The 20,645-nt window shown below is 44.4% G+C and overlaps 1 protein-coding gene across 2 annotated transcripts in view; it reads left to right on the top strand.

The window, feature by feature from the left end:
* The first annotated feature begins 13,851 nt into the window (after positions 1 to 13,851).
* WAPL (WAPL cohesin release factor) overlaps positions 13,852 to 20,645 on the top strand; it is a 73,594-nt gene continuing 66,800 nt past the window's right edge. For both annotated transcript variants that reach the window (XM_061161961.1, XM_061161960.1), the window contains exons 1-2: positions 13,852 to 14,075; positions 16,813 to 17,327. In XM_061161961.1, the coding sequence (XP_061017944.1) occupies positions 16,835 to 17,327 (493 nt within the window). In that variant the 5' untranslated portion in view covers positions 13,852 to 14,075; positions 16,813 to 16,834. The remainder of the gene's footprint in view (positions 14,076 to 16,812; positions 17,328 to 20,645) is intronic.

Raw genomic sequence — 20,645 nt, 5'->3', positions numbered from 1 at the left:
TTTGAAACCAAGAGCTGAGAACCAGGTGTAATTTTTATATCCTGCTACAATAAAACAAATAAAACCCCCCAAATTAAATTTTTTAAAAACTCTGGGTTCCTAGGGTCAACCTTGGAATCCCTTTCTAGGCATCCTTTGAGAGTTGGGTTGGATGTCATCCTGATCATCATCTGTTTGGTGACTTCCTTACAGGTGAGCACCAGCCTGGCTCAGCTGGGCATTGATAAAACTAACACTTGACAATAGTAAGTACTCAAGGAGAGGAAAGTAAAGGTGCACAAAAGAAGGAGAAATTAATATAGTGGGGAGGAGCTGGAAGAAATTTCAAGCCTTGCGAGCAGCTCACGGAGTGTCGCTTGAGTGCAGACTCGATGGCTGTCATCATTTAGACCCCATGCTTTTGGGCTTCTCTGGTAGCACAGCTAGTAAAGAATCTGCCCACAGTGCAAGAGACCTGGGTTCGATCCCTGGGTTGGGAAGAACCCCTGGAGAAGGGAACGGCTACCCACTCCAGTATTCTGACCTGGAGAATTCCATGGACTGTATAGTCCATGGGGTCACAAAGAGTTGGACATGACTGAGTGACTTTCACTTTCAACCTAAACCAACTTGCTGCCTGACACACAGCAGTCCTCCATCAGCATCCTGCAGATGGTCCCACTCCACTGAGCTCTGAGAAGCCCACAGAATATTAACAGAGCCCTCAGTTTGGGAAGCCCCAAAGTAGTTCTCCAGCCCTTCTGTTAGGGGAAGCACACTGATTGAAACCGCCCACCCTGGTCAGGTACCATAGTAACCATTTGCATGAGTTGTTTTATGGCAGGAGATCCTGATAAGGAATACGGAACTAATAGGCCACCACCAGCCGGAAGAGTTCGGGAAAGATCGAGAGGAGACACTACCTGTCCGTCCACTTCCCAGAATCCCTCTTGCTAGCATCCATCTTGGCTGAGCGATGCGTGTGCCACCAGGAAAGACTCTGAATTAGAATGATTGGCCAAAGACCACCCGGAAACTAATCCCATCACCATAAAACCCAAGACTGCGAGCCACGCGGCAGAGCAGTTCTCCTGGGTTCCCTTACCCTCCTGCTCTCCACCCGGGTGCCCTTTCCCAATAAAATCTCTTGCTTTGTCAGCACGTGTCTCCTCGGACAATTCTTTTCCGAGTGTTAGACAAGAGCCCAGTTTCGGACCCTGGAAGGGGGTCCCCTTTCCTGCAACACTTCTGCTTGTCCTAGGCAGAAGAATCCTGCCAAGTGTCTGACATTATTCTCTGTGTTTTTTGGAGACTTCTGAACCATCCTTGGTGACATCTCCACGAAAAGCAGCATTTGGGAGATTACCTCTAAAGGTGAAGCTATCAAAGGGGTCCTCCATTCAGCTCTGGTCTAAGCTGAGAGGAGAGGGGACAGAAAAGAGCAAAGTAAAGGCCTGGTTCCAGGTGTGTGCTGGTCATGGGGAGACAAACCCAATGAAGAGAAGGGCTAGGAGGCAGCTGGCTCTAGGTCAGAAGGTTCAAGCAGTTGTGTAGCAGTTATGAGGTGATGACCCCTGGCTCTGATGGAGGGTGGGAGGGGTGGGAAAGTCGCAAGGGGTGGCTTTCCTGTGGGCAGCTCACTGCTAACAAAGATACTGAAGCTAGACAGCCCAGGTACATGCTAGGGAATAACAAGGGTGCCATCTTGACAGGAGAAAGGAAATAAATAAGCAAGTGGTGTCTGGGAAGGTTTTGGAATGAGATTCTTACACCTGGGCCCCAACACATTTTGTGGTCTGGACCCTGAAACTGGGTGCAAAGCTGAGAGAGCGTGTGCATTTTCCAGGACACAGTTAACAGAGCATATATCCTTTTCTCAAACGTTGAGGCCCACTGCTGTTTCTGGGCAGAGCGAGTTAAAACTCAAGTGGCCTGGGATGGGAACTTACAGTTTATCAACCTGGCCTCAAGTCGAGTGGCCTCTAACTCACTGGGGCCTCCTAAAACCCTTCCTGGAGGGGGAAAGGGGACTGGTATTATCGGTTTCATTTGACTGAAACTGACAATTTATTACTTTTCTACAACCCCGGGGGTCCTCTTGGAGGTATCTCCCTGATTCCAGAGAATGAGGTACACAGCTTAAGGTGAGTACAGTAGACCCTGATTCATTATCCAGGGGAGACCTGGTCCCAAGGGAAGACAAGGCCTGGGGAAGCCCAAGGGGCACACAGCTAATTATAATTGCCAATACAAGTTTGTGGAATGCAGTCGGGGTCACCGAAGGGTTTGGGGGCAGAGAAGAGACCACGGGCGAAAGGCCTCAGATTTTTTGTGTCAGTTTCGGGAGGACTGAGAAAGCAATGCAGCTGAGAGTCTGGGAGAAAAGTGACGGGCACCGCGCGTTGCCTTTTGACTCCTAGGACCTGCTGCAGACCGCGAGTTCGCTCCCACACTTCCATCTTGAGCCTCACAGGCCGCACCTCGATAGGACGCTGCGGGTGGTAGGCACGAAGGCGCGGGTGTCCACTTCATCCGAGCTGGCACGGTGCCCGTCGTTGCTAAGCCCTTTTGGACTCAAAAACCTCAGATAAGGAGATCAAAGCCCAGGTGGGGGTGGAGGGGCCAATCCTGCCGCTGCTAGCCGGTCCCCAGCGGCTCCCGAGCAGGGCTTGGGTCAGCAGAGCCGGTGTGCTAGAGCGAAGGCCCACAGGAGCCCAAGGACCCCCCTTGGTTCATCACGCCCGCCCCTATTCGTTCCCCGGGCCACTGCCGAGTAGCCCCTCGTCCTCGCTGGGCCATCGATCAGTCCAGGAAGTGCCCGCAAGGTCATCTGCACAACAAAGGCGGCTCCAAGCCTTGCCTTCTGTCTTGTAAATACCAGGCCTTGTCCCTGGCGGAGCTGAGCCCCGGGAGAGAAGCTGCCCGAGAAACCCCGCCCCCACTCCGCATCCCTCCCCCACAACTCCGGAGCGCATTCATTTGAAATGTTAATGTTTTGAAGCTTCCCTCTTGGACTGGATCGGTCTCCTTAAAAGAAGGGTGAAGCCTCTGGGCTTCACAAAAAAACAAACCGGCGTTTGAATTGGGTGGGAACCGGGTAAACATTTGTTGGTCTCAGAGAGAGGCAGGTGTACGAGGACAAACGCCGGTAGATTATTACACAGCCTCGCCAGTCGCTTTAGAAAGACTCCTTTGTGCACGGATTCCAGGAGAGAGACGTTTTCCCAATCTACAGACCCTTTGCACCCTTCGGGCTGAGGGCCCCAGAGGAGCCGGGAGGAATCCAGGCCACAGGTAGAGGGCGGGGCGGGGCGGGGCCGTGCTAGGGCGGAGCCAAGCCTAGCCCCCGCCCACGTGTTGCCCGGCAGGATCCGCTCCCGAGGCTACGCCGCGGAGCGGCCGCTGGAATTCCGGCTGTCGTCGGGTAACACCGGATCACCGCGAGGGTGTGTGTCTTTGTCCCGTATGTCTGAGCCTAACAAGTCCGGCCTTCGCACCGGGAGGACACAGAGGGTTGTCACAACCGGTGCTTGGCCTGTGTCTCCCTCCTCACATTCGATAGTTATCGGGTTATTGCCAAAGTATTGCCAATCAAATTGGATTCTTTGCTCAGCCCAGCTGCTAGCGATGATAATGGTACCCGCGAACACTGGCCGCGCCGACACTCTGCCAGTTACTGTTCGTAGCCTTTCTCATGGATTAATTTGTGATGAGGTGACTCAAGTCATCGACGCATTTCTTTCTAGAACGGGTACATCACTTACTCCCATTGGTCCTCTCCAGAGCAAATTGGGGCAGGCGCATAGGAAATGGGGGTTACAATTGTGCAGGTATGACTCCAAGGGCTGGGGGCTCGTGTGTGCTGGAGAGGGGCTGTAGAGGTCACCGGGGCGCTGCTGTGGACCTGGAACGCTGCCAGGCCCCCACAGTTCCCTAACTTCAACATTCTTTAATCCATCAAGTCCTCCAAAGCAAGCGCTACCCGGTCTTTCAAAGGCTTTGCTTTTCCCTCAAGCTGGGAAAATCCACTATAGGAATGATCCATTTTTCAACTATGGGAGCCGACAACACTCATACATAATGAAGCAAGTCACACAAAACAAAGAATTACCTCCCACTCTCCTGGGAGAGGCTGCTCAGCCTGGAGACTCTCAGAGCTGCCCAAACTATGGGCCAGGTTAGGGTATATAGGGAGTAGGAGGGCTCCCACCCAAGAGTTGGAGTTCGTCACCAGAAGAAATCCTGGTCCAGGTTATTCATAAGCATTTCCTAGAAACCCCAATTCCTGCATTTCTTCTGCCTCAAGCTGTGGATTCGCTGGACAGCTGAGGGACTCAGGGAAGGGAAGAGGAACAGTGTAGAACAGAGGAGCCCACTCTCTATCCCAGCAATAGCATTTGGATGCTGTCAGAGGACCCAGTGGACAGGGTGGGAAGAGACTGTATATCACCTGGTTAACATTAGGCATTGTGGGCCCCAAACTAGTGAATAAGCCTGGTCTTATAGACACCTGTCTGCCCCTTGACCCTCAGGGTTCACAGATACATATCTCCTAGGGTCTCCTAGATTTGTTATATCTACCTTCAAGGACTAGTCCTTTCCTGACTTCAACCTGGCCTCTTCCTCTAAACACCTTCAAAATCTCAACCGGATTCTTACTTCTCCAGGTATCCTGGACCTCTGGCTTGAAACAACAGCAAAGAAATGGCATTCCTCTTTGTGGCCTGATATTAAGGGCCCAGGATAGTACATGCTTCATGCCTGTGACCTTTGGAGAAAGACACCTAAGTAGCTGGGTGACCTGGGGCAAATCAGTAAGCTTCCCATCAGCATAGTGGTTGGATAATAGAACCAAAATCCCTGAAAAGGAGAGGTAGGGAAATCTGTATTGTGAATTGTGCACTTGGAAGCCTGCTCACTTGTTTTCTCACACACTCTACTGAGGTTCTACTGTATGATAGTAGAGATGGTAATGTCACTACTATGCTATCATCTGCCCTGCAAGTGAAATACATGAAATCTAATCATCCTGGCATCCTAGCTTGGGTGAGCAGCAGTCAGAGGCAGATTGACTTTCAGAGCAGGTGACAACCCAAAGGCCTGTCTCCTGTCACTGTAGCCAGGCAGTCAGCTAACACCACCACCTCACTGTTTGGGATGGATCCTGCTCCCAACAGGGTATCCCACTGCCTCCTGCCTAGGAGGTGAGCCCAAGCAGATCTTCCCTGACATTCAATAGCCCTGTTCTGCTTCCACTGTTTCCATCTCAAGGATATTAATCTCTAGTCCACCTGTGGCTATCAGAATTCTTTTTCAACACTTCCAAGATTAATACATACACCCATCATACCCATTTTCCAAACTTACTAGAAAGAGGCACAAAACTTTGAAACTGCCCAAACTCCACATGCCTGGTTTACTGTATCTACTTTTAATTTAGAACTATGGAAACACGAAATAGAGAATGACTGACTTATATGAGACAGTGTATGATTCATGATAAGGTTTCACAAATGGAGAGGAAGAAAGACTTTTCAGGCAGGGGGACTGAATGAGTTTTGCAGTGAGGGCTTGAGATCCTTGAGTAGTCTGATACGGGTAAAGAGAAGAGGAAGCAGAATGGGAGGTCCAGTCAATGTCATTGCAAATACCAATGGATGTGAACTCACTTCTGGTAGACAGTGGGGAGCCACCAAAGGTTTGTAAAAAGAGGTAAATGGTTTATTCCATTTATGTTTTACAAATTATCATTCCGGTGGCTGTGTGTGAATTCATTTTTTTAAATAAATTTTTTTTTAGAACAGTTTTAGGTTCACAGAAAAATTGAGCATATAATACAGAGAATTCCCATATACTTCTCTTCCCACCCCCAGTTTATTATTGTCTTGTATTAGCATGGTGTATTTGTTACAATTAATGAACCAATATCGATACATTGTTAACTAAAGTCTCAAGTTTACATTAGTGTTCACTGTGTTTCATAGTTCCATGGGTTTTGACACATGCATAATATGATGTACACACCATTACCGTATCATATAGAATCATTTTCACTAACTTAAAAAAACCTCTTGCTTCACTTATTCATTACTCCTCCTTCCTCCTTGTAAATCTCTTGTCAATCACTCTTTCTCAACTCATCTTGCTTTTCCAGAATGTCATATATTTGGAGTCAAGTGGTATATGGACTTTTCAAACTGGCTTCTTTCTCTTTGTAATGTGTATTTAGGGTTCTTCCATGTCTTTTTGTTGCTTGATAGCTCATTTCTTTTCATAAATATATTTTTTTACCTTTTTCTTCAATAAACATTTACTGAACTTTTATAGCAACTTCTATAGATTCTGTCTGTCCAAAAGAAATACAGTGCAAGTCACAAATTTACTTTTTCTAATAGCTACATTAAAAAAGGTAAAAAGGAAATAAAATTAATTTTAATAACAAATTCTACCTAATACAGTATATTTAAAATATTTTCAACATTTTATCGATATAAAAATTGAGATACTTTATATGCGTTTTTTGTACTAAGCCTCCAAAACCCAGTGTTTTATATTTCCAGCACATCTCAGGTTGGACTAGCCATGTTTCCAGTGTTCAGTGGACACACACAGATGGACAGTGAAGTACTGTGCTCGGGTGCTGATGATGGAGCAGAGAAATAGAGTGCACAAGGTCTCTGACATCACACCATTGACAGTCTAGTGTGGGAAACAGATAGTAAAGAAGTCCAGAAATCATTCTGGAGAGCAGCAAGTGTTATTGAGAAAATAACACACCTCTATTATACTGGGGCTTCCCAGGTGGCACTTGTAGTAAAGAATCTGCCCACCAATGCAGGAGCGGTAAAAGACTGGTTCCATCCTTGGGTTGGGAAGATCCCCTGGAGGAGGAAATGGCACCCCACTCCCGTATTCTTGCCTGGAAATTTAATGGACAGAAGAGCCTTGCAAGGTAGAGTCTGTGGGGTCGCAAAGAGTTGAACACAACTGAGAGTCTGAGTATGTATCATACAGAGACTGGGAAGCAGATTTAGATTGCCAGGGTAGTCGAGAAAGCTGTTCCGGGGCTGAGACCCAAATGAGGAGGCATTAACCGTCAATTATCTATTGACACAATAATACTGTATAACAAACCACTTCAAAATTCACAGGCTTAACATAATAACTAGTTATTATTGCTCACGAGTCTATAAGTCAGCTGGGCAGTTTGTCTGGTCCTAGGTGGGCTCACATATGCAACTGTGAGTAGTTGCAGGTCAGGTGGGTGGCTATGCTGATTCTGAATGGGCTTGCCTGTTTGGGATCTGCTAGCTGTTGACTGGTGTAGGATGAGCTCAGCTCTTTTCCATATGTCTTCTCATCCTCTAGCCGGCTAGCCCAGGCCTGTTCTCATGGTGAAGGCAGGGATCCAAGAGAAAATGTGGAAGCATTCAAGGTTTCTGAAGGCTCAGGCTCAGAACTATTTATCACTTCTGCCACATTCTTTTGGCAGAGGCAAGTTACAAGCCCAGCCCAGATTCTGGGAGGAGCTGCAAAGTCACATTGCGAGAGGTGTGTGTATAGGGAGGGATGGAAAATTCAGGCGATTTTGGCAATTCATCTCCCATATTACTTAAAGCTTTCAACACCACCAGGAAGTTATAACAATGCTGAACTTGTCTGTGCCCAATAAAATATCCTCAAAATACAAAAACAAAAGTAGAATTGTAGAAAAACTTGACAAAATTTCTTCTTACCATGAGAGGTTTTAAAGTAACTTTTGCAATTATTGATAGGTCAAGTACGTAAAATAATAAGTAAAGATATAGAAGACTTCAACATAATTTATGAGGTATTTAGTCCACAAATATTTTCAGCATGCTTTCTCTGTGTGAGGTATTATTGTAGGTGTGCTGGGGATGTAACAGTGAACAAAAGTCAACAATCCCTATCCTCATAGAGTTTATATTCTAGTGGAAGGAAATGAATAAACAAGTTAATATGTAAAACAAACATGACTACTACAGAGAAAGACAAGAGGGAAAGGATAAAGAGTGTGGGGTGGCAGGGTCAGGGGTTTAAACCAAACAGTATGGACAAGGTAGGTCCTACTGAGGAGACACGGGAGCCAAGACCTGAGAGAGGCAGAGGCGAGGGAGGGAGTCTGGTGCTTATCTCCAGGACCAGTGGAGGAAAGAGCTGTACAAAGACCCTGAGGCAGGAGCTGGTTTGGCAGGGTCTGGTTGTAGACAGAGGCAGGCTTGGCAAAGTGGGAAGGGATAGGAGTACTCAGAGGCCAGATCATGCAGGGCCTTACAGGCCATGGTAAGGATGTTGGATTTTAGTTTTGATGATGGAAAGCACCAGGAGGCTTTTTTTGAGGGGAGGGGTATCATAGAGCATTCGGGGAGAGGATCCTGGGGAGAAGAGGGCTGTTTCTAGACAGGGTCAAATAGCCAGTCCTTTAGAGATGGCTGGATACCAACCCTCATCAGGCAGCCTGTCCCCTAAGAATTTCCCTTGCTTTGTCTTTCAATTACCTAGACAGCAGTTTATTCCCCAAAGGATGTCACCACCTCCCGAGAACATATTCCAATTATCCCAGAAAACAAGGTAATTGTTATTATAGTAGTATTCATCATCTCAATTCTCAAAATGAAAACCTATCCAAAGCAAGAACAAAAGGTAGCTCCAGAAAGCACCCCCGCTTCCCCTTGGGAAAACTCAGTCAACAACTTACAGAGTCAGTTTATGTGAAACTGTTAGTTTCATCACTTTCCTTTCAGGATATATTCTTACACAAAAGAAAGAAAGAAATGGGGCTATTTACTCAGCAAAGATCCATGCCCTCATAGAGAAAATAAAAATACAAAATATGTGATATGTTGGATGAGGAGATAAATGCCCTAAAGGAAAATAAGGGGGAAATAGGGAACATTTTGGAGAAGGTAATAGCACCCCACTCCAGTACTCTTGCCTGCAAAATCCCATGGATGGAGGAGCGTGGTAGGCTGCAGTCCACGGGGTCGCTAAGAGTCAGACAAGACTGAGCAACTTCACTTTCACTTTCCACTTTCATGCATTGGAGAAGGAAATGGCAACCCACTCCAGTGTTCTTGCCTGGAGAATCCCAGGGACGGGGGAGCCTGGTGGGCTGCCGTCCATGGGGTCGCACAGAGTTGGACAGGACTGAAGCGACTTAGCAGCAGTAGCAGCAGCAGGGAACATTTGAGAATAGGTGTGTCACAATTTAAAATAGGCTGGTCAGGGGGAGATTAGTTGAAAAGGCCTATCAGCCCAGTATTCACAGAACAGAGAGAAGTGTTGGGGAGGATCAGTGATAAAGGCAGGGTTGGTCCCACAGCTTGCAGGTTGTTGTGACACAACCACTGATATGTTAAGTGTACGATTTATTAAGATAATTTTATTCCACATTTTGTGAAAAGGAAAAATTTCCTCCAGCCAATATGTGTAGTTCTCTGAATTGAATTATATAAATTGTAATACATTTTACTACACATTATCAGAAAAAGACAGCACAGCTCTATTTAGCAACTCCAGTTTGGACAGTTCCAGTGCCAGGGCTGAAACAAAGGCACAACAGTGGCGGAATAGATTCTTCTATTAGTTTTCTTTGTGGGATTTCCTCTTTTCAGCTAGAGTCCATCTGAGTGGAACTCAAGGTAGCAGGGATGCTGTCCTCCACTATAGGTGGCACAAAGGACAGCCTGAAGCATCAAAGGGTAACACAGCTCAGGTCCATTTCGGTTTCTGGAATACATATGAGATTGAATGGAAACCAAAAAGCAGACACCTAAGAGCTTTGCATAGAAGCATAATAGCGAAGAAAAAAACACCTACTGGGTGTGTATGTGAGCAGATTCAAATGAAGTGAAGAGAACCAACCCAGGGGATGGGGATGGGCAGGAGGATAAGCTGAGGGAACTAAGAAACCAAAAGCAATAAGATAAAAAAAATAAAACAAAAAGCTGCTTGTCTTTGTGTTATCCACACTGCAGTCCAGTTCACTCTCTTTGGTGTGGAACTCTGGGCCATGGCCACGTTTGTTTGCCTCAGTGGAACCAGGGAGGGAACGGGTAAAGTGGTGCTACAGCCTGCACATCCAGAGTCTGACCTGCCCCCAGGAGGGGCCCTGGAGTGAGCAAGCTCTCCACCTGTCTTTAGTGTGGGTCATATGAGGGTGGAGAGCCCTAGCACGGCTCTTTTCAGTATTCGTATAGCAAACTTCCACAGACTCAATGCACACACATACAGTTTTTTCAAATCAGGTACCAGATGTTCATTCCCTAAGACATGTCCAGAAGGGCTTCTCTGGTGGCTCATATAGTAAAGAATCTGCCCGCAATGCAGGAGACCTGGGTTTGATCCCTCGGTTGGAAAGATCCCCCAGAGAAGGGCATGGCAACACACTCCAGTGTTCTTGCCAGGAGAATCCCATGGATAGAGGAGCTTGGTGGTCTACAGTCCATGGGGTGAAGGCGGGAGGAGAAGGGGATGACAGAGGATGAGATGGTTGGATGGCATCACTGACGCAATGGACATGAGTTTGAGTAGGCTCCAGGAGTTGGTGATGGACAGGGAAGCCTGGTGTGCTGCAGTCCATGGGGGCAGAGTTGGACACGACTGAGCAACTAAACTGAAGTCATGTCCAACTCTTTGTGACCCCATGAATTGCAGCACACCAGGCTTCTCTGTCTTTCACTATCTCCTGGAGTTTGCTCAAACTCAAGGTCCATTGAGTCAGTGATGTCATCCTACCACCTCATCCTCTGTCACCCCCTTCTCCTCCTGCCCTGAATCTTTCCCAGAATCAGAATCTTTTCCAATGAGTTGGCTTTTCACATCAGGTGGCCAAAGTATTGAAGTTTCCACATCAGTCCTTCCAACAAATATGCAGGGTTGATTTCTTTTAGGATTGACTGGTTTGATCTCTTTGCTGTCCAAGGGACTCTCAAGAGGCTTCTCCAGCACAATTCAAAAGCATCAATTCTTCAGCTGGGCTTCAGCAATATCAGATTTAAGAAGGTCTGTAAGTAATAATGTGAATCGAATGCGTAAGAAAAAGTTTGATTCCCTCATTAGTTACAATACCTCGAGCAAATGCCAATATCTCCATTGTCTCACTTGTAAAAGAGGGATGACAGGTATAGATGTAAAAGACTTCCTCAAGAGACTGGTATTGTATCCAATGCATAGTAGGTTCTTAATGTTCTCCCCCATCCTAACAAAAATAAATTAGATTGTTGTCAAATGCTATGGATATACTTTAAAACAATACTTATTAATCTTTGGGGCTTCCCTGGTGGTTCAGATGGTAAAGAATCTGCCTGCAATGCAGGAGAGCCAGGTTTGATCCTTGGGTCGGGAAGACCTCCTGGAGAAGGGAATGGCTACCCACTCCAGTATTCTTGGCTGGAAAATCCCACGGACAGAGGAGCCTGGAGGGCTACAGCCCATGGGGTAGCAGAGTCAGACATGACTGAGCAACTAATACTGTTAACCTTTAATCTGTGGACCAGTCACCTGGGGGAATCCTGTTAAAGTGCAGGTTCTGCTTTTGGGGGAGCTGGGGTAGGGGCAGAGATTCTTGCTTTTCCCAACAAACTTCCAGGTTCTGACTATGCTGCTGGGGGGTCACTCTTTAAAGTAGCAAGAATTTAACATTGAGTTCCATTATTTAACATGACTACCGCACCGAAAGTTCTCAAAAGGAGTTTCACAGACTAGCTATTTCTTTAAAAATTTTACTTTTCCACTTAAGCTTCGTGCAAAGTCACTGACCCAGCTAAGTGCCAAGCGCCCGCGAGGCCAGGGTGTAATGAGCTGTGTGAGGGCATCATTTGGTCCCAGAGGGTTCACAGTACTCTTTAACAGAAAGATCCTGCAATTGTCTCCTCACCACTTTCAGCTTTTTGATCTTAGCCTTTGCCTCTGATGATAATTACCCCTTAATTAGCACCCACCACCATGTCATCTAAATAATTATAGTAAGTGCAGCTTGCACCTCTGCTGGGAGTCTTCAAACCAACTGATAAAACAAGATGCTATGCCAATTTTTTAAAAAGACAAAACTGACCCAAATAAAAGTCACATGCTGTGGAACACACAGACCTGTTATAACTTCCATTAGAATAAAGTTAAGAGTTGGTTCTGAAACAATCAAGTATTGATGTATTTCAGAAACTGTAAATGTCAGAATGTAAATTTTGCAAGCAGTTGTGCAAAAGTAAAACAGCTCAGTCAAGCTAAAATCCACCTTAAATTTCTGTTGGGAAGGGCTACAGGATGTCTGAACTATTTTTTGTCTGTTTGGATTTTGCCAATATATTGAAGGATTTTGGTAACTTCTGGCTGCACTCAAAGCAAATTACCTTTTGTGGAAGAAGAGGTGGGTTTTTCACTGAAAACAATTAGTAGTTTTCTAATTTCCCAAGTGGATCATCATTCAACCCCCTCACCAAACAGCAGGGACATCAGAGCCCAAATAATCATGCAACTCTCTTAGGAGGAAACCAGTTGTGTTACTCTTTAAAAGGCTGTTTTCCCACCGTAGTCTTAGAACACCATCACCACAAGACTTTACAATTTTCTGAATAGGTAATACATTGACAAGGAAAACACTTCGAACAGCACAAAATGGTGTATAGAGAAAAATAAATTTTCTTCCTTCCCATCATCTACCTCCTTGCCTTCCCCAGAGACAAATCACTCGTTCATAAAATTTTTTATTATGAAAAATTTCAGATATACAAGCAGAAAAATTGGAATAAGCTCATGAATAACACAGCATCAGCAATGAAAAACACCCCACTGGCTTGTTTTATTTTCCCTCCACCAGTGTTTGTAGGAGTTATTTTCCCAGACACTTGATCATTTTATCTGTCAAAACTTTTAGTATTCTGCCATTCTCCCCACTTTCTCTCCTTAATCTAAGCACATTACCGTGATCACATCCAACAAGGTTGGATAATTCCTTAACACCATCCAATATTCTCAGGGGTCACTTTTAATGGCTTCGGGACAGACTGAGGGAGAAAAGAACGACGAAGGTAAGAATCGAGGGGATGCTAGAAGCGCATTAAAAAGCCAGACCGACATCACTTCGGGGTGCGGTCATTGATCGGGTGCCCTGCTACCCGGGCCTTCCAGTTCCCGCCGTCATTAACTGCGCCGGGTCAGCACCAGCCAGTCTGGGTCAAGAGCCGCTCCGAGCCGCGAGCTCCCGGTCTCCCGGCCCCCAGGCGGCGACTCCAGCAGGCCCGGCGCAGCTGCACAACCCACCGTCCCCAGACACCGGCGAGTCCCTGGAGGGGAAACGATTGACACAGCTGCCTGCACTGAGCCCCGAGTCCTCCCCCGCGGCACCTGCGTCTCCCGGCGGGGCCAGGAGCTGGAGCTCGCTCGCTTGCGAGCCCAGGCCGCCAGGCCAGCCACAACCGCTCCGCCCGCTGCCCGCTCCCGCGCGGGGCTCTCAGCACCTAGACCTCTTGGACCGGGACTACAACTCCCGTCGGGCCCCACGGCCGGACCAATGGCGGGCGCCGGAGCATGCGGGGCGAGGCGCCTGCGCGGCGGTTTGAGTAAGCAGCCGCGCGATTGGCTGCGGGGTCGGGCGGCCGCGCGGGGCCTGTGGGAAGCGGAGTGACGGAGCGAGCGGCTGTTGGAGGAAGGAGGTGGGGGCCGGGAGCGCAAATGGCGTTGAGATGGTTCAGGGCCCTGTTCAAACTCTAGCGCTGACCATTCACCGACGGAAGCGGCGGCGCAGGAGGCGACGGCGGCCCATCGGGGGCACGTAGCGGGCTCCGGTACCAGCTCCAGCGGCGGCGGCAGCCAGGGAGGCCTAGGCCCGGGTCCGGCCGGCGGCGCTCGAGGCGGGGAGGGAAGTTGCGGTGCCGCCGCTCCTCCCCCCCCTCCACCGGGTTTCCTATTTACAGAGAGCGGAGTCGCGGGTTCTGACGGTGGCGGAGCCCCTTGCCTCTCTTCGCTCACCAGCCGGCCCGGTTCTCCCGCGCGGGGCTCCGGCGCCCGCCCGTGGGCCGTTGGGAGCGGGAGAGGCGGAGGCGGCCCGAGGCTAAAGCACCCGCCAGGCGCCGAGGGTAAGTGAGGTCTCGGGCGGCTGCCTAGGCCCGGAGCTTGCCGAGGGTGGAGGAGGCAGGGGTCTGGGAGGGGGTGATGGAAGTCCTTCTATCTCACCTACCCGGGCTCTGAGGAAGTTGGACAGCGGAACGGTCTGAAGAACTCTTTTTCCTCTTTTCCCCTTTATTCTGAGTTTTTTCTGGGCGACGGCTGATTTACTTCCCTCCCCAGGCGCGGTCAAGTGTGTTGGTTTCAGGCCGAAATCTTTTGCTCTCTTTCCTCCGCCTCTGGCCGCCACTGAGGCCTTCCACTACCCTGGGGATTTGGTGGCAGAGGCTTCCGGGGCGTCGGAAGCAACATCCCTTTCCTGGGAGGTGGGGGTGGGGAGGAGAAAAGTTGCGTGAGCGTCTCTGGGGAGGGGGACGCTTCTCTCCGCCACCTCCTAGTGCACCGCCGCCCCCAGGTGAGGATTTCTGGGTGGTGAGGTTTGGCCTTTCCGGCTTTCATTCCTTCAGGGAAGCCCCTAAGCCCGTGGAGATCTGAAAGACGCTGGATTTGGTTGGGGGTTAAGTGTGAGGACTTCTTTATTCCAGCGCACTTCCCCGAAAATTCGACTAGCTTTGGGCTGAGGCAAAGGCCCAACGACCAAGAAGACTTAGTTGTGAATCATTCTTTCCTTTTTGGTAAGGTAATCTTTGGAGTTTGAAGCCTGAGCAAGATAGCCTGTGTTCTTAACTTAAATATACTTGAAATATGTCAGTATTTCAAGTCAAATACGTCTATACACTTATTTTTGAATTTCTACATACTTTACACTCTAGTCTTACTTAGATAATACCATTACAATTGTCTGTCTAGTGACTTTAAAAAAAAAAGGGCATGGAAAACTATAAAGACCAGCAAAGGGGATATTATATAATGAACTCCCATGTAATTCATCTTTCAGACTCAACAGTTATTAAATCTTAACCAAATTTTTCTCATGTCTGCACTTCCATTTCACACACCTTAAAGTTGGAGAATCACTGACATTATTGCATCAGTATTTCAATATATATTTGTCGCAGGCATGGGTTCTTTAAAAAAAAGCATAATTTATCAGTTAAAATAATTAACTTCTTGCTATCAGGTATTCATCGGCAGACATTCAGCTTGTCACAGTGAGTGCTTTATGGTTCTAGGATCATTTTTACCTTGAGTTTTTTTGGTGTGGACCTAAAGTAGTCCAAGTCTAGGTTTTTGGTTTGGCCTTTAGTCAGCATTTTTAGGTAATTACCATGTTAGTGTATCCAAAACATTTTAGCTTTGTTGGTGTATACGTAAATGTAGGTCTGTAGATTAGGGCTGTACATTCAAGGTGGAATGAAAAGAAATGACTTATTTTGTGTTTCTTGTAGCTGCCAAATACACTTAGTTTTTTTAGGCTATGCTTAACAAGAAAGACAGGATTCTTTAGTGTAAATCTACAGTAAGAGGGGAAATAGATATCCTTCAGGAAAAAGTTTTTTGACATCTTAGAAGGTCTCCAGACAAATTAGAAACAGTTTTCTCTTAAAGTAGATGGGTATAATGACTAAATTAAGTGTTATTTTGTTCAATTAGAATTGGCTTCTAACCAAAATACGGGAGGGCAAATTCCTCTGCTGAATATGTAGGGATTCCCTATAAACTGGGAGGATTAAGTTAATAAAGGGAAACATAAACTAATAGATAAAAACATTCAAAAATATAGGTCAGAATATCATTCTGATTGTTGCAAATTTCAAGAGTATGAAGTTTTTTTTTAAGCCCTTAGGCAATTGTTCACTTTTTTTCCTGGTTGTATTTAATTTATTGATATTTAAACTTTAGAAGGTCAAAGTGTGAGTAATGGATAAGGACTGATAATGTTTAAAAAGTACCTTAACTTGTTTGACTCTCTATTTACTGTCCTGAAATTTTTTTTTGCCCTAGTACTTAGCATGTAGATAAATCATTTTATCCTGTCTTAAATCAGAGAGGAAAGTAAAGATATTTTTTTTTTCTTTTAATAATCCCTGGTCCAGTCAGTGTAATATGCTGGAGTTCAGTAGCTTCAGAAAATGTAGTTCAGCAAATGAGCACAGCACTTTGAGGACAAGGGAGGGAGAATGAGCATGGTTTCTTGCACTAAGGGAAATGACCGAGTATGGAATATTTTTCAAGTCATAGTTTATATTATGTTAGACCAAAACTCAGGATCTTTGAGGTTGTATTAAAAGTAGCAGGTTCATTATGTGAGAAAATAGCACCAGTTTTCTGACTTTTCACCCCTCATATGAGTAAGTGCTCTGAAATTTCAAAGAACTATATTTAGTCAGTTATTTGACATCTCTAAGATTCTGAAAAAAATTAGCATTTTGTGCTTAATATTTTATATTAAGGGTAATTAGCCTATTCAGGTTATTTTTTATGGTAAAATTGATAGAATAGTAAGTAGATTCATTTGAAACTTTTTTTAAAAAAAGCGATGTTCCGTTATAAGTTGGTTAGTTGTTAGACTTTCTTGTTCTGAAAATAGTCTATGAATATGTACTTGTGAAAAAGATTGATATACGTATATAGGATAAAAAATGAGCCTCTCTATACTCCCTCCCCTTATGTAACTTTTTAAAGATTTGTATCTTGAATGTGGAAAAGCTGTATGGGGAGAATCCCTATTTTCTTATTTTTATATTCAGTATTAACATTTGTTAAATATTTGATGATTATATATTTTCTTACTTTTTTTTCTCACAGAGAATATGAAACAGGTGTCAAAATGACATCCAGATTTGGGAAAACATACAGTAGGAAAGGAGGAAATGGAAGTTCAAAGTTTGATGAAGTCTTTTCCAACAAACGGACCACCCTTAGCACAAAGTGGGGAGAAACCACATTTATGGCTAAATTAGGACAGAAGAGGCCCAATTTCAAACCAGATATCCAAGAAGTTCCGAAGAAACCTAAGATAGAAGAAGAAAGTACTGGAGATCCTTTTGGATTTGATAGTGATGATGAATCTCTACCAGTTTCTTCAAAGAATTTAGCTAAAGGTTCCTCTTATACAGAATCTAGTGAAGCTGCTCAGTTGGAAGACGTCACTTCTGTACTTGAAGCTAATAGCAAAATTAGTCATGTGATGGGTGAAGACAGTGTTGTATCTGATAAATGCTTAGGTTTGGAGGATACTTTGCTTGGGAAAGAGAAGAGCACAAACCGTGTCTTAGAAGATGATGCAAGCAGAAGTAGCTGTGCTAGGTTAATGACTTCAGGTAAGTTTTGGTTTTCTTCTTTTCTCTTCTTCATAATGATTTTCTTTATTCTGAGCCAGGAGAGTTTTGTGTAATTTAGTCAAATGATTTTGACTTAGATTCGGAAATACTACACCTCTAAAATTTTCTTTCTGCCTTTATAATTAATGGGGACCAAAGATAATTTTGTAGAAGAGATTTAAGAAATTAAAGAAACCAATTAGGAGTTGAAATTTTACTTGGGAGTTTCCAGACTGTACATTTTGGGAATGATCTTTGATTTGTCCTTACTCCAGTTCTTGTTAAGAAACATCTCTTTTTGTTGTGTTAGGATTGCACAAAATCTCACTTCTATTACTGTGGAGGATTTGGATGGTTACTGATAATGAAAATGAGATAGGCATTTACAATAAGGTTAAAGTTTAGGGGTGTTAGACTTTCTTCCAAAACTAGAAAGATTAAAGAAGTATTAAGTGGAAATGTAGAATTGAACTTGACTGCAATTTGAAATTAGTTGGGGGTTTGGTGCCAGTAGTAATTTGTATTAATAGATTTCCATCTACAAAACCAGTTGTAGTTTTAAAATGTTAGCCTGTAAATCTGGCATCTAGTGTTTATTCCTAAAACAATATATTTTACTCGTTTTTGTAATGGATTTGAGACTTAGAGTAATAAATGATAAAAAAGTGCAATTAAAAGACTGTAGAGCTTAGATTGGAGATGGCAAGGGAGATAGCTTGTGGACTTTATCAGTATAGGGCTGAGCAATAAGGCTCACACTTTGGTCTAAAGCAAACCTTAGTTCTTGACTTCTTGGAAAAATTCAGTGATAATAAAAGGTTACATAGTGTTCATATTTTAAAAAGATGTAAAGACAAAACTGCCTAGTTTTCTTGAGAGGAATTTGTCCTTTGGGGTCTTTCTATAAGGCACCGTCTTTCTATAAGGCGCCTCAAATACTTTGCCTAGCATGGTTCCACAAAAAAATGCTGAACATTTTTCATTCTTTTTCACTCTTGGATGAGAGGATGAGCCAGCTGTTACTGTCATTCCCTTGATCTCCTGGTTAATTCTTATTTGGCTCTTCTTTTCCTTTGCCCACATTTCTCCTGAGCTATTGTTCATAACTTAAGGTTAGGTTCAATTTTTATTAAAAATGAGCAGAAAAGCAGTTTCCCAGATCAGCTCTTAAAATGTTTTCTAATCATAGAACCACTGAGCCAAAATTAACTAGAATTCAGCTCTCTTAGCTTCATAGATGAGATTCAAAGAGGTTAAGTAACAGTTCATTTTGGGTAGTGGCAAAATTGGAATGAGATTCATTTATTGATTTTTCCAAATTTTGACCACCTACCCTGTTTTCTCCACTGTGTTAGGCTCTGGAAATGCTATTCCATGTCAGTTATCTAGTGTTTCAGTCCTCAGTATGAGGCAGATAGGCTGGAGAGAGAAAGATGAGGATGGAGAAGTGGTGAAGTGGGTTAAGGTACACAGACACAAATTTCTCAAGCACCATGTTTGGAAAAAAGAAGGGCATCACTGGCAGGCAGAGGGTATCAATAGGATAAATGTTTAGGTATGGGGGAACTGGAACTTGGAAGTGAAATATTCAGAGGCAGCAATTGCTTATGTAGTCTTGCTGTTGTTAAACCTACGCATGTCCAGACTGCCATTTGAAGTTGTTCGGTGAGAACTGGAAACAACTTTTTCTGTGAAAATGAGGTTTTAGCTTGCGAGTCTAATGTAGCTAAATTGTAGTTCTGGTGCTGATCCTTTGGACTGACTGGGAATCCAAACTCTTATTATAACGGGTTTGTGAGGGGAAAGTGTAGACTAAAGTACAGAAAATAGATGTTGCAAGAACATCTTGCTCTTCTTCTTTCTTCACAAAGCAGCCTTAGTCGGAAGGGAATGGTGTAGCAATGTGAATATTTACTTTCTCCTCTCCGGTGACCATCCAGAGCCACAGCACCCCTGGTAGCTTGCTGTAGGATAAGAAGGGAACTTGGAGGGAGTACTTCGAATTCTGATGGTCTTACCCTATCCCTAACATGTAAAAGATAAACTTTTTATAAGTTTATGTTAATAAGTTCAGGGAATACTTCTGAACTTTATGACCTTTCTTTTTTGCCTTTAAAATTTGGGCATCTCTCTGTGCCTAGATTTTTTTTTTTTGCATTAGGTCTGTCAGTTTGTCGTTGCTTTTACTAGTATTCAAAAAGCCTTCCGATTTTAGTTGGAAGTTTAGAGACTCAGACCTAAGGTTTGGATAAAAGGGGTCTCTATAAATCTAAAGTAGTTCCAAAACTTTTTTTTGAATTAGAGATCTTTTGAGAATGATGAAATTTTGGACTTGAGATTTAAGTGTACCCATTTAGGTCTCAGAAATTCTTTGGAGGTCATTTACAGGCATTTTATTTCTGTTAGAAATGTTATGATCATTCTGTTCAAAGTGCACAAGTTAGGTTCTTTAGTATCCTTCCAGTGGGATGTTCTTGCTCATTCATACCATTTTTTGATGCAGAATTATATCACATCAGTGAAAAGGACTTATCCAAGCTCAAGCTTATATCATTTTTCCTGGCCTTAAGTTTTAAAGTGGATCTCTTTGGAGGGTAGTATATGGTTAACTTTTAGGTATTACTAAAATTCTTTGTTTTAAATGTTTTATACCAGATAGTGCTTTTTAAGATTGTGGCTTATTTAAAGAGGAAATCCAGAGTGAGGTCATGATAGAATATAGTGGTTGCTGTTTTCCAAATGCTTGATGGGCAAGGGAACCCATCAGGATTACTACCCACGCAAGATTACAAACTAAACGAGAACTGCAGGGAAGGATTGAGTTGCTAAAACATCCTAATCTTAATTAAAAAAAACCACACACTTTTAGTGTGGAACTTTTAGACACACAAAAATAGAACATTGAAAGAACCTCATGTGCCTGTTTTCTAGCTTCAGCAGTTGTCAATATATGGCAGATCTTGTTCCATCTATTGTATACACTGTTGTGTCTCCTGGATTATTTTAAAGCAGATTTAGGATATCTTACTTTATCTGTAGACACTTTAATTGCAGTTTTCATTAAAACCAGTGAAATCTCAAACAAGTGTGAAACTTAAAAATGACTTAACAGGACCTAAAAACTTGGCCTTTTGAGAGATCTTGGCGTATTCTTATAAAGTTTGGCATCCAGAGCTCTGTGCGTTAGGGGTAAAAGAAAGCTGCTCTTGCCTTTTATATTCAGCTACTCCTATTTTCCATCTTTGTGTGTTCTGCTACAGGTTTTTAATCTGGGTTCTAGAATAAAGTGTGCAAAGACTTGTATTTCTGCTTGGCACA

Source organism: Dama dama, chromosome 15 (assembly GCF_033118175.1).
Source record: "Dama dama isolate Ldn47 chromosome 15, ASM3311817v1, whole genome shotgun sequence".
Lineage (NCBI taxonomy): Eukaryota > Metazoa > Chordata > Mammalia > Artiodactyla > Cervidae > Dama > Dama dama.
Note: the sequence above shows the minus strand (reverse complement) of the source record. Positions and strands in the feature narration are given on the sequence as shown.